The following is a 12,543-nucleotide window of genomic DNA, read 5'->3' on the forward strand; positions in this document are numbered from 1 at the left end:
TCTACGGTCCATGCTGAGCTGTCGGCCCTAACTATGGTACAAGGTTAAGGACTGATATTCTGACAATCCGTAGTTTGGCTGTGAACCTGGATGGATATAGTCTCTTCTTTGCATAATAATAAAAAGTTATATTTTTTCTTGATCGAGTTGAGCTATTTAACTAACTTTATATTTCTGCATTGCATTGACCGGCAAATATATATACCGTGTTTGGAACAGTGTCAAAAAGTCATAGATCTTAACTACTACTATGTAATCTTCCTCTATCACAGCAAAGGAGAGTAGCGTAGTTTTAATCTTATTTTCTCATTGTATCATGGTCATGTAGGTCAAATGATCAAGCCAAACTCCTCATTAGTTACTAACAGCAAACTTTTCATAAGTCATTGTGTTAATCCTATAATACATTATATTCATACCCATGAGCCCGTATCACCATTTATTATCAAACGCCTCGCCCTTGACATAATTGACCATCTCACTCACCGGTGAGAGATGGTCGCGCCCTTCCCCAAACAACATACCCTGTCGCATCACCTTCCGATAGTTCTTGCCTGGCGATACCTTGCCCAGCACATATTCCTGCCGGGTCTCGACACGGGTAGGGACGGGKATAGAACGGCCAACGATCGCCTCCATGCCCTGCCAGGCGAAGGTGATGGCCTCCTTGGCGCCGCCGGGGATGCCAGCCGCGTCCAGCATCATGATGCGTGTGTTCGGGTAGTGCTTCTGGATGTACTTAGTGATGTTGGGATTGTAGGCTCCGCCACCGCACATGAAGATCTCGTCGATCTGGAGGTCCTTGGGCGCATAGCGACGGTAGTGGTCCACGATGGCCTGGGCTGTGATGCGGGTGACGGTGGCGACCACGTCGTCTGGGCTGAGCCCCTTGCTTTCCGCTTTGCGGATAAGCTCGAATGCAATGGTGTCACGGAAGACTTCGCGGCCGGTGGTCTTGGGCGGGTCGAGGCGGAAGTAGGGGTGGTTCTGGAGGAATTCGTCGACGAGCTCTTGGTCGACAGTGCCGCGGGCGCCCATCTCGCCGTCMTTGTCATACTCTTGTTCGCCGTTGGTGTAGTGGCGGACCACGGCATCGATGAAAACATTGCCCGGGCCGGTGTCGAAGTCGTAGCAGGCATCGATGCCTCCGTGCGAGTCAGGCGGGATGAAACATACGTTGGCGATTCCGCCAATGTTCTGGCAGGCGCGCAGCTTGGTCGGGTGGTGTAGTAGCAGGGCATCGAAAAAGGCGATCAGCGGCGCGCCCTGGCGGCCAGCAGCCTGGTCGCTGACTCGAAAGTCGGTGACGGTGGTGATTCCGGTGCGAGAAGCCAAGAAAGTGCCCTCGGCCATGGTGAGCGCGCTGCGTACTTCGCCTGGCTCTGGCATGGAGAGGAGCCAGATGGTCTGACCGTGAGATCCGATAACATCGATGGTCGAGATGTCAACCTCGTAGTCCTGGCAAAATTGCTTGACGGCAGCTGCAAATGTTTCTCCCAGAATAACGTTTACTTCCGATAGCTCCGATGGGGAGGTCTTATTGTGGAGGATCATGTTCATAACCCGCTTCTTGATGGTCTGCTCGAGGGGGATTTCGCCATACTACCAAGGCCGTGTGCGTCAGTGGTCACACTGACTATTGTGGCTGAGGATACTGTCCGACGTACCTTGAGAAGCTCGAAATGCATGGGAGACTCTGGAGTCTCCTGACGGAAATGGCATAGAGCGCAGTCAATTCCATCCTGCAAGTTTGTGAGTCTTCTATTTTTGCGATGATTCCGTCCTACTCACCATTGATGTGCCGCTGTTCAAGCCCAGGACGGTCAAGTCCAGGGCCTGGCGGTTGGAAGTACCGTTGGTAGTGCCGTTGACAGTCATCGTTCGTAGCTGAGAAGATGCACCGATAGCGATTAAACCTGACGTTCCCCTGGCAGAGGACGGAGCGAGGGATTAAATAGATTAGGCAGGTCAGCTTGTGACTACAGGTCAGCTCGCGCTTGCAATCTGGGCCAGCCTCCATCTTATTTGCCTTCATTTGAGTACTATAACCAAGCCACGGACATTATTGGTCTGAATTTCAAGCCTGCCTGCAATTTCATTGGCTGGACGCGTAAACTGTTAAACGGGTGAGCTCTTAAATGCTTAAAGGGTAAACGGCTAAACGCTTAAACGGCCGAAATCCGGGGAACGCTCTCCGCATTGTGGCTTCTCCCCGAGTTTTCGCCATCGGCGGACAGACGGAGTACATTTTGATACGATGTCTCTCGAAACTGCTGCAAAACGCCTCAATCTTGTTTTATGGATCGGTTTGGTTGGAGCTGGGGATGGAGTGCAGGACTAGGGCTCAGACTATTATTTAAATCGATCTCCTCCCCCCGGATTTTCCCTCCGCATCTCGTTTCTACTGCAAGCTCCAACGGCTGGTGAATACACTCAGGGGTTTGATATCTTTTGCAAGGTCATTCCATCATGGGGTATACTACCTTTTGGAAACGGCTCTCGCCGTCGCAGCTCAATATAGCTATTCAAGTTTTCTCCCTCATTTGCATCTTCTTCGAGGGCTATGACCAAGGGGTCATGGGAGGCGTCAACAGCGCTCCCACTTATGTTACCGAGGTCGGCATTGGCGAGCCAAATGGCAAGGTGACTGATACTACCCATCAGGGAGGTATTGTCAGTATCTACTACCTCGGATGTATCTTTGGCTGCTTTGCCGGGGGGTGGCTGGCCGACCGTATTGGCCGTATCAACGGTCTACTCATCGGGTCTATATTCGCGTTGGTTGGAGGTGCTCTGCAAGCTGCAACCCAGAGCTCCGATTTCATGCTGGTTGCTAGAGTCGTAACTGGTGTCGGTACTGGAGGTATGTACCGCATAGTGCATCTAGACACTTGCAATGGCCTTTGCTAACTTCATCTCTACTAGCTCTGACCGGTATCACGCCCGTTCTGGTGGCGGAGACTTCTTCAGMACAGCACCGTGGAGGCTTCTTGGGATATGTGTTCATTGCAAACTGTTAGTCTCATATGCGGGATACCCTTACGTAGGAGTATTGACTGACCTCTTCTAGATCTAGGAATTTCCATCGCATACTGGATGTCTTTCGGTCTCGCCTTCATCAATAACGGTTACTCCGATATCCGGTGGCGGTTTTTGCTCGCCTTTCAATGTATTCCCGCTCTGATACTGGTCATGTTCATCAAAATGCTACCAGACAGCCCCCGTTATCTCGCCTCAGTCGGTCGTAACGAGGAGGCTCGGGACCTGCTGACCAGGGTCCGCGCCCATAAAGCCACCCCTGCGGACATTGACCATGAGTACATGGAAATTGTTGCGTCCGCTCAAGACAGCAAGCCCAGTTCTCCTATTGAGTTCGTCAAAATCCTGATTGGCAAGGGTGGCAGGCCCGGCTCCAATCTTGGTCGACGGGCCTGGCTTTGTGTCTGGCTTCAGATCATGGCATCGTGGACTGGTATTACAGTAAGTCTATGGCGTTCGCAAGGTGTTAGGTTAGGGTAAAAACTTACAATGATCACAGGCTGTTACGGCGTATTCCCCCGTTCTTCTCAGCCAAGCCGGTTACAGTGAGGTTACTCAAAACGGCCTCGCTGGTGGACTGAACACAATCGGAATCATCGGTACAATCATAAGTGCGCAGATTGTGGATCGATTAGGTCGGAGAAAGTGTCTGATGCTAGGGTCCATGGTTCTGTTTATTGTCGAGCTTGTGGTAAGTCTCAGTCGTTGTCTGAGCATTTGAGAGCAGGAACTAATGTAATTATTGTTGCAGGCCGGTGGCGTGTATGAAGGCTCGCTTCAAAATCCAAGCAAAGCTGCGCAGTATGCACCAGCTGCGGTGGCAATGCTCTTCCTCTTCAACCTGGGCTATGCTGCGACCTGGGGAACGGTGGCCTTCCTTGTGCCCACGGAGGTTTTCCCATCGGATCTCAGAGCGCAAGGAAACGGATTCGGTATCACCGGTTGGGCTATTGGAGTCGGCATGACTACATTAGTCAATCCCATCATGTTTGGAAGTCTGAAGAGTCGAAGCTATTTCCTCCTTGCTGGGCTCAATCTTCTCTGGATTCCAATTGTCTACTTCTTCTATCCGGAAACGTGCAATCGGTCCCTAGAATCGATTGACGCCTTGTTCTCCACATCCAGTCCGTTCTACTGGGAGATGGAGCGCGCCTACCAGCTCCATAGTGACGTACTCGCGGAGAGAGCAGCGCGGAAACTTGCTGACGAGGATGCCACAAAGGCCGGAGGTCAAGAATCAGTCCACGAGGAATTCCACGGGACGACCACCGTTGGTGTATGAGCTATTAGTCGCAATTAGAATGGCTTTCTGTATTCTATCGGATATATATGAAGTAGGCGTTCTACGTTTTGCTCCCTTGATCATGATAATGTGTAGGCAGCTACCGACCAATTCCCAATCTTTACCTGGGAGTACTCTGATCATAGCTGCATTAAGTTGTCTTATTTGGCAAACATTAGGCAGCGTATACTAAGCTGCCTGGATGGTAATTGCCAGAGCAAGGGGCCGCGTGTAGTTCGTGGTCAAGTAGCTGTGGGCAACTATAAGTTGTAGAGCCGAGACATAGGCTCCTGCTGCGCACTGTTGCTATGCATTATAAGCACACCGATGACCTATTATGAGTCCTGTATCTCCACAGAGCTCATGTTTTGTTTCTTATTTCTGCGGTGCCTCAGTGTCTATATGCAATGCAACTCCTATTGTCTTAAACAGACTTCCCTGTGCCTGAAGCTGACTAAGGATACTATTGGTAACTACTGGAAAACTAGCAGATAGAGTTGCACTATAGAGAACCTCCTGCCTACTTCGACCCGAGAGTGTCATACAGATGCTGCCGCCGCACTCGCATCTTGGAAGATGATTCGGGTTTACCCTCCCAATCTACCCAAAATCCTGCTTACCGAAACAAAGTCTGACGATGTCACTGTTTACCTGGTTGATTTTATTCTCATTTCCTCCTGATCGTCTCAGATATCGGCCATCTTGACTCACAAGACTCAGATCATATTCTTGACTTACTTTTAGATAAGCCTACTGAAAATGAATGGTCTGTACTGGACTATATCAGCTCATTTAGAGATTGCCTTTTTAGATAATATTTGTGAAAAATAATCTAAAATTCATAAAACTGAAACACCAAAAATCTATTTACAGTCTGGTTGATACAATGTATGTAGGTACAGGATCGTACTCGCGCCGCGTCTTAATTACAGCATAACTGAACAAATCAAGACCAAACCCAGGGTGGCGAGAAACCTCATATGACATTCCAACTTAAAAGTGGTAAACTTGCCTGGGCTGTAAATGACTGTTCCTATGATCTTTTGCCACCCGCCTGTCTCTGCATGCGGTGGCATGATATTAAACTTTGGAGCTGATAAGGACAGTGCCTCACGCTATAGAGCCATATGTAGAGTATTTGAAAGGTGTCAAACTTAATGACAAAATTATTGCAGACATGACGATAGATGATTTGATCAAGTACGTAGCTATAGCTATCTCCCATGGATATCATGGGAGTAACCAACGTTAAAGCTTTCTTACGGAAACCCGGTAGTTGGTTCCCCAATCACATGAAGCTAGCCCCAGCACGGTATAAATCATGCCACTCACCTGACTGATTGCCTGGACATGTCGAGAGCTGCTCATAATACATCAAAAGGAGATATGGGATCAAGACAGGCCAGATCACTATGGCCATGTACGGCAGGCTGCAGAAGCAAGCGCCTACTACACCTTACTTGACTTCTGATAGTGGCCTTGGGAATGACACAAATGATCGAACAACTTTGTACTTGGCTATTTTTGCATGTGGCAGTTTTTATTTGATCCTTGCACTATGGTAAAAAGTCCCTTGACTACCATGACTGTCCTTACCTCCAAAAAGGCACACTGACCCATAATGATAGGATGCTTTACACATCGTACTGCACCACCCAGCATGATAGCCAAGACCCAGACCTGCCTCACATTTATGGACAATCAATCCGCCAAGTCATAGCAGACAAACTAAATGACCTTGAGGAGGCAGCTCCTAAAGAGCCCCTTTCTTCCTGGCTGTCTTCAACGCAACCTGCCGAAGCTCCGTATATCCAGTACAACAGCATCACATGGTAGGAAGCTTGGCCCTTAAAAGTCAAGGATCCAAAAGTGCCGGATTGACTTGCTAATTTGAGTAACAGCCCCATCTGTTTAGATCCCGTCCTTGAACATCATTCGGTTCATGCTCTGCAGTGTCGTCACGTTTTCCATGATCTCTGTCTTGAAAGATGGTTTTTGAGGGCTCATAATAGCTGCCCGGTGTGCCAGAGGGCATTAGTAGAGGAGTGTGACATGTGCCTGGACTTTCTCGTGTGAACATCGAGGAAATTATCCATTTCGTTGGCATGTTTGCAATAGTAACTCTAATTTGGATCTAAAAGATGCCCAAAAGGTGTCTGCAGACCTTCTCTGAGCTATAGAGATTGGACGTAGCTCAGTCCCGTCAGTGCCACGGTCTTGTAAGCGTGGCTAATCATATTCAAGGAGTAAGATCTTACGTTTCTTTATCCAAGGTACGCGAGGTTGAGCTCCGCTCATTCTGTGGTCCGACCGAGTGACACTTTTCGGTAGAAACGATCATGACGAAGTCGATCAATCATGTCCAATAGCAAGGCTAGAAATCCTTCCCTGCTCCTGGTTTAAAACAGGGCATCTCCATGGGGCAAGTCATTCTTTTATTCTCTATTCTACAGTTTCACTTAGTATCTACATCCCGCCTTGTACCTTTGAACAAGATACATCATGCCGTTCATGTCATATTCTCATGTACTTGAACTACGACGGTGGTTGGAAGGGACCAGAGCAAATGTGATTTGTTACGGATCTGAGGACTATGCGGAAAAGATCAAGAGATGGAGTGATACTTGTGAACGAGATGCGGTGTGTTTTCCCACGTTCTCATTATACGTACGACGGAGGCTGATTGCCAACCAGGGCGCTATAGTCGAAGTTACCTCTACATCAGAAGTATCTGAAGCAGTCAAATTTGCCCGAAAGCATCATATCAACTTTGTCACGGAGGCTGGCGGACATTCCACCACTGGTTCGTCTGCTACCCACGGTGGACTGGTCATAAGCCTGACAAAAATGCGCCGTGTCTTGACTGATCCTGCCTCCAGAACTGTGTGTGTCCAGGGCGGAGCTATCTGGGATGATGTTAACGAGTCCACTGATGCGTATGGCCTGGCAGTTGTTGGATCGACTGCCAGCCACACAGGAGTTGCAGGGACGACGCTGGGAGGTGGCTTTGGGTGGCTAACTGGGCGATACGGGCTGATCAGCGACAATCTACTCAGTGTCAAAATGGTTCTAGCAGACGGCACAATTGCGGAGGCATCCGAGGAGAGCCACCAGGACTTGTTCTGGGCAGTGCGTGGGGCAGGACAAGCGTTTGGGATTGTGACGGAGCTGGTTTTCCGGGCTTATGACCTACCCGGGCCTGTGTATGGTGGAACGCTCATTTTCACTGTGGATCGATTACCAGGAATCCTTGAATTCGCCAGTCGCTTCGATGAGAAGCAGGATCAAGACAGCGGCTTTTTCTTTGGGCTTGCGGCACCATCGGCGGCTGATCGTACAGCTATCTTGGTTCTGCCATTCTATAACGGCAGTCAAGAGAAGGCCGAGGAGTTCTTCGCGCCGTTGATCTCTCTGGGCCCTTCAAAAGACAAGACGTCCATGATGTCCTACAAAGAACTCAATCGAATTGCAGATGTCGATCCGGTCCCAGAGGGTCGGAAATGTTTCAGTGGGACCAAAGTATCCATGCCACTTGACCGGCATCTGATCTGTGATTTATGGGAACATTTCGACTCGATTATGGAACAGTATCCGCGATCAAAGAACAGCGTGCTAATGTTCCAGCTCATACCCTATGAGAAGACGATCAGTGTCCCTATCGACGCTACAGCCTGCGCTGATCGAGGACAATACTACAATGTCGCGTTGCTTCTATGCTGGTATGACCCTGAGCATGACACGACAATGCATACATACATGCGGGCCCTACTCTCAAGGATCAAGAAATCGCCCTGTTATGCTTGCAAAAACGAGCCTGCCGTGCAAGCCAATGCCAATTTTGCAGGTCAGCCCTCTTGTGATATTGTTCCATCTTGATTACATGCTGATAACCCATTTAGGGCATGAGATTGGAGCAGCTTACCTCTTCAGAGACAATCTTCCTCGATTGCAGGCTCTGAAGAAGAAGTATGATCCACATAATGTTTTCTCCAAGTGGCATAATCTCGTCTCTCATACAGAAACTCAGTCATGACTATAGTGTTAAGTCGGGCAGTTTAATTGTGAACTTTCTTCCCCCTCCCATTTTAMGGATTTAGTGTCATTCTTTGGGCTTGCTGAACGGATACTCATAGTTAACAGGTATCTATGGCACAAAAGCAAGGGTAATAGCTACGCCAACTTCTCTGTTACAGCTTACTCCCAACTTGTAGAAAGGTGATATGAGACTCGCAGGGCAGTATTTTATCTGCAAACTATAGTCCACTTTTCTCTGATACATGTACTACGGTCGAACGGGAGATTTTCCAATAATATTTGCAGCAGTAACTAAGTCAGCAACACTAAAACACAAGGCGAGATTAAGAAAAAACACGAACTTTTGCACCTAGCTTTGATCGCCACACCACAGACAACTCGACAACACTGGAAACTAAAACAATAAAGGGATACAGGACAAGGAGTAAGAGCAAAATAAACGACCGTTCCCGTCCACAATCCTTGAACGACGAATGCATGGTCTCAGGGAGCGAAACCACAATCAATCGTCCTTCTGCGAGTCACTCATCTCGTCTCGAAGCGTCTGTACACCATTGACAAAAGCCAAAAGACTCAGACGCCTCTCATAGATATTCCGCAGCTCCACTCGCTTGCTGTCGTCAGCCGAGTTGTGACCCGTGATCAAGATGATCATGAAGAATGACTCGATCAAACTCGGAGGGACATTGCACAGCAACTGGCCCGTCATCGTCCATTTCATCGCACTGGCTCCTGCAATGAGACCCACAATGACGAGGAAGCCGACCACAACAGTGATCTCATGTGCACAAACCCGATTCATCGTCTCGGAGACGCGGTGCGTCAGACTCTTCGGTCCAGTGACCTCCTTGACCGGCATCGGTTGACCGACACTCGCAAAGAGTTTGTTCTCTTCCGCCTCGACCTTGTCAAACTCCAGATCGGCAAAGCCTCGAAGGCGAGCTTGCATGTTTCGGAGGACAAAGCCATCGTTCATACCAATGAGACCAGCATAAGTGCCAATGATCAGCCACCAGTTGGCGTTGAAGTGTAGCAGAGGGCCTATCGCCACCCAGACGATCATCATGACTAGGAGGATGGTAATGCCGACCAGAGTGCCGACGAAATCCGCATAGTAGAAGATGACACGTTGAACTCCGCTAACCTTGGGCGCTGGGAGGATAACCACGTTGTTTTCAAGGTTATCATCAGTGAGGAGCCGGAGGCGATATTCAAGCGTTGCGTCAACCTTGAAGATCGCATTCAGACAACTAAGGGTGTAGGCCGAGTGTCGCTCGCGGATGTTAGCCAGGAATGCGAAGACAAACACCATCAACGCCGAAGACGCCGAGTTCATGTACAGCTGCCAGTTGTTGCTGTATCCGTCCAGGTGTCCGAGGCCAATCCAGACGAAGACGCCAACCCAGTATAGTGTGACTGTGCCGAGATGACCCAGTACATGAGAGAACCAAGTGATGGTCCGTCCAAAACGCCCTTCGGTTGGGAGCTCTGCGCTGAATTCGGGAGCGTTCTGGTACTGAGCCACGATTGTTGTCAGACGGGCTTGCTTCTCTGGATCCTTCTTCTCTGTTTGCAAGTCCAGTTTCTCCAGCATCCTGCGGTGGCTGAGAATGCGCGACTGCAGCTCGGCGGCCACAGTCATTTCCTCATCGTATGCGTTGAGCTGCTGTCTGACAAGGAAGGAGTCAAACACATAGCTGACGATTGCCTGAATGTCGGAGATCAGAACTTGCCAGATATCGGTGGTCCCGTACTTTATGCCAAGCAAGGCCCAGGCGAGGAGACCCGCGAGGATGAAGAAGAAGACTGGCTCGGAGCCAGACATCCGAACGACGAAATCCAGCCACCGATCTAGCATTCGGGGTTTGCTTTTCGGTACGTAGCCGGTGGTGATAGGCGCGTCAATCGCAAAGCCGTTTTTCTCAATGAACTGAGTGGGAGCCACGCCTTGGACCTCGCCCTTGGCTCCGGGCTTGGTCAGGAGATTCATGAAGCGATTCATTTTGTGTATTTGGTATTTTTCCTTTTTCCTTTATTTTTCTTTCCTTTTTCCTTTATTTTTCTTTCCTTTTCCTTTCCTTTTCTCTTTCTTCTTGCTTTTGAGTTTTATTCTCCCCTGGTTTTTGATTGTATAATCAGACGCCGAATATGGAATAATGAGTGTATAAAATCTAAAGATGCTATGCTAAGCTGTTACCTGTCAGCATGTGCGTGCCCAAGAGCGTTCTCGGCAATTGAGATATACGAACGGAAGGCAATCTTGTTCATCTTTTGAGTCTATACTGGTACTCTTCGAAGCATTGGCCGTCGATACTGGCTTGTCCTATGGCGGGCGACGTTCTTCTAGGAGCTCTGGGCAGACAACGTTGGGTCTGTGCTTATGGCATTCCACAGCAGTGACACATAGACAAAAGATAGTTGGACCAAGGTTCTTCATCGATGTATGATTTAGCGGAAGAATCCGAATTGGCTGTACAATGAAGTAGAAGTAGAAGTAGCAGTAATTAATAATTGATATAAAAAGATTCGAGTTGAGTTGATCAACAAGTTGGGGAGCTGAGGGCAGTGGAAGGGAAAACGAGAAATTCTTTATATCCTGTAAACATTTCTTAGCTTCGGGAACTGGAGACTCCTAGACGACCTTATTCGGTCCAGCCGCCTCGATTCAGCCATTCAGCTCCGTCGGATCTCGTGTTAGTCTGTCATGGTCGTATCCAAGAAAAAAGCTTGGATTGATGCGTTTAATTCCCTCATAGGACTGCTAGGCTGCTTTGATTTGTTCCTGCTATCTATAACAACAAAATATGACACATCCTGCTCTCTTATGATTCGCGGMATTCGCGGTAAGTGAAGGAAGTCGTCCATTTGAGGGACCATTAGGAGCAGTATCAGGCCCATTTAGCATGGCTCTTCTACGTACTACTGTTTTCTTCACGTTTGGACTTCTGAACTTCTGACATGCAACAACACTCTCATCTCAGATTCCATGGCTTTCTTCTTCCATCATTCAGGGCCGGTAGGTGCTTGACAGAATGAGCGGCCCTTCCCTTGGATTAAAGTTTGAATCTCCCATTGGCTCCCAAAAATGCCTCACGGTAGTACCGAGCAAAACATCGATGCCTAAAACGGGACTGCAGAAAATTTTTTCTCCCGGCTTCGGTAGCGCCTCTCAATATCGTGATTTAATCTTCCAATCACTTGAAGGGCTATCTATATATTTTATTGTCTATGCTGGTAACATGGTATATAGAGGGGTAAGATGCATATGGAGGGGCAAAGAAAAAAGAAATTTCTCCAGGAGTCATAGTCACGATGCACCAACAAAGTAAGAAGAAGTGTCAGGGAGGATGATGCTGTATCTCATTCAGCTCACAAGGCCAAGGCGGAGGTGTCTCTTTTCACCTCTAAATCATCATGTGCTCAAGTGGTTGAAGGCTGGCGGTGAAGGCAGTCGATCGATGGTACCCAGCGGGTGTTGAACTCTGACTTAACTTTTCTAATTCTATTCACGCTTTGATCTTTATCAAAACCAATATACTTTACACATGGAAAGGCCCAAATTCTGGAGGAGAGTTTATGTATCATCTTACAATGTTATTTGCTTTTGAGGAGTCTCCCACATGGGCAGGGCAAAGCAGGGCGTCAGACCCTCTAGGATCCTCATGATTTTGTAGCACTTCCAAATCCTTGAAATAACCGACCTTTCCACCTAATTTCAGGGTCGCTTTACTAATTTCAGGGTCTGGGCGACCCTGATATTAGTTGGAAGGGTTGGTTAGGCTAGATAGACTCTCTCACGTGTCTAAATTTTCCATGGGATGCACGACTATTAAGGTGATAACTTAAAACCATACTCTGCTACCTTAATTCTTCGCCAGTATGTCATTCTCCTTGAAGGTCCATAATGGTTCCAAGGTAATCAAGCATATATACTCCGTAGTTTTTTTTGGTTTGCAGCAGCCCTTGCTTACTGCTTCACGCATATCACAAAGGAGACTTTATTCATGAACATAGTACTAGCCCTTCCAGTGTTATTGATGCTTGACAGCTAGTTCTTCCTGGTTAACTGATTTATTGGATTCCTATTATTTAAGTAGTATCATATATGGCTTCTGCTCTCTGTTTAATCAGCGATATATGATAGTTATACAGAGGAGAGGGTTATGATAACTTTGAGGACATTTGAT

The 12,543-nt window shown here is 48.1% G+C and overlaps 4 protein-coding genes across 4 annotated transcripts; 2 read left to right on the top strand and 2 right to left on the bottom strand.

Annotated features, from left to right (window-relative positions):
- Nucleotides 1-432: 432 nt before the first annotated feature.
- Asppvi_000091 (UPF0075 domain protein) lies at nucleotides 433-1,878 on the bottom strand (the record flags this gene model as incomplete). The annotated part of the gene is made up of 3 exons (XM_043296404.1): nucleotides 433-1,602; nucleotides 1,668-1,742; nucleotides 1,792-1,878. The coding sequence occupies 3 exons, from the start codon at nucleotides 1,876-1,878 to the stop codon at nucleotides 433-435; spliced, it is 1,332 nt and encodes a 443-aa protein (XP_043152339.1).
- Nucleotides 1,879-2,469: 591 nt separating this feature from the next.
- On the top strand, nucleotides 2,470-4,321 carry Asppvi_000092 (putative MFS sugar transporter; the record flags this gene model as incomplete). Its single annotated transcript, XM_043296405.1, has 5 exons — nucleotides 2,470-2,863; nucleotides 2,926-3,015; nucleotides 3,071-3,480; nucleotides 3,539-3,730; nucleotides 3,791-4,321. The coding sequence occupies 5 exons, from the start codon at nucleotides 2,470-2,472 to the stop codon at nucleotides 4,319-4,321; spliced, it is 1,617 nt and encodes a 538-aa protein (XP_043152340.1).
- A 2,502-nt stretch (nucleotides 4,322-6,823) lies between these two features.
- Asppvi_000093 (FAD-binding oxidoreductase) lies at nucleotides 6,824-8,354 on the top strand (the record flags this gene model as incomplete). Its single annotated transcript, XM_043296406.1, has 3 exons — nucleotides 6,824-6,961; nucleotides 7,016-8,165; nucleotides 8,221-8,354. The coding sequence occupies 3 exons, from the start codon at nucleotides 6,824-6,826 to the stop codon at nucleotides 8,352-8,354; spliced, it is 1,422 nt and encodes a 473-aa protein (XP_043152341.1).
- Nucleotides 8,355-8,858: 504 nt separating this feature from the next.
- On the bottom strand, nucleotides 8,859-10,358 carry Asppvi_000094 (low-affinity Fe(2+) transport protein; the record flags this gene model as incomplete). Its single annotated transcript, XM_043296407.1, has 1 exon — nucleotides 8,859-10,358. The coding sequence occupies one exon, from the start codon at nucleotides 10,356-10,358 to the stop codon at nucleotides 8,859-8,861; it is 1,500 nt and encodes a 499-aa protein (XP_043152342.1).
- Between the last annotated feature and the right edge of the window lie 2,185 nt (nucleotides 10,359-12,543).

This window comes from Aspergillus pseudoviridinutans (genome assembly GCF_018340605.1).
Source record: "Aspergillus pseudoviridinutans IFM 55266 DNA, scaffold_1, whole genome shotgun sequence".
In the NCBI taxonomy this organism is placed as follows: Eukaryota; Fungi; Ascomycota; class Eurotiomycetes; order Eurotiales; family Aspergillaceae; genus Aspergillus; species Aspergillus pseudoviridinutans.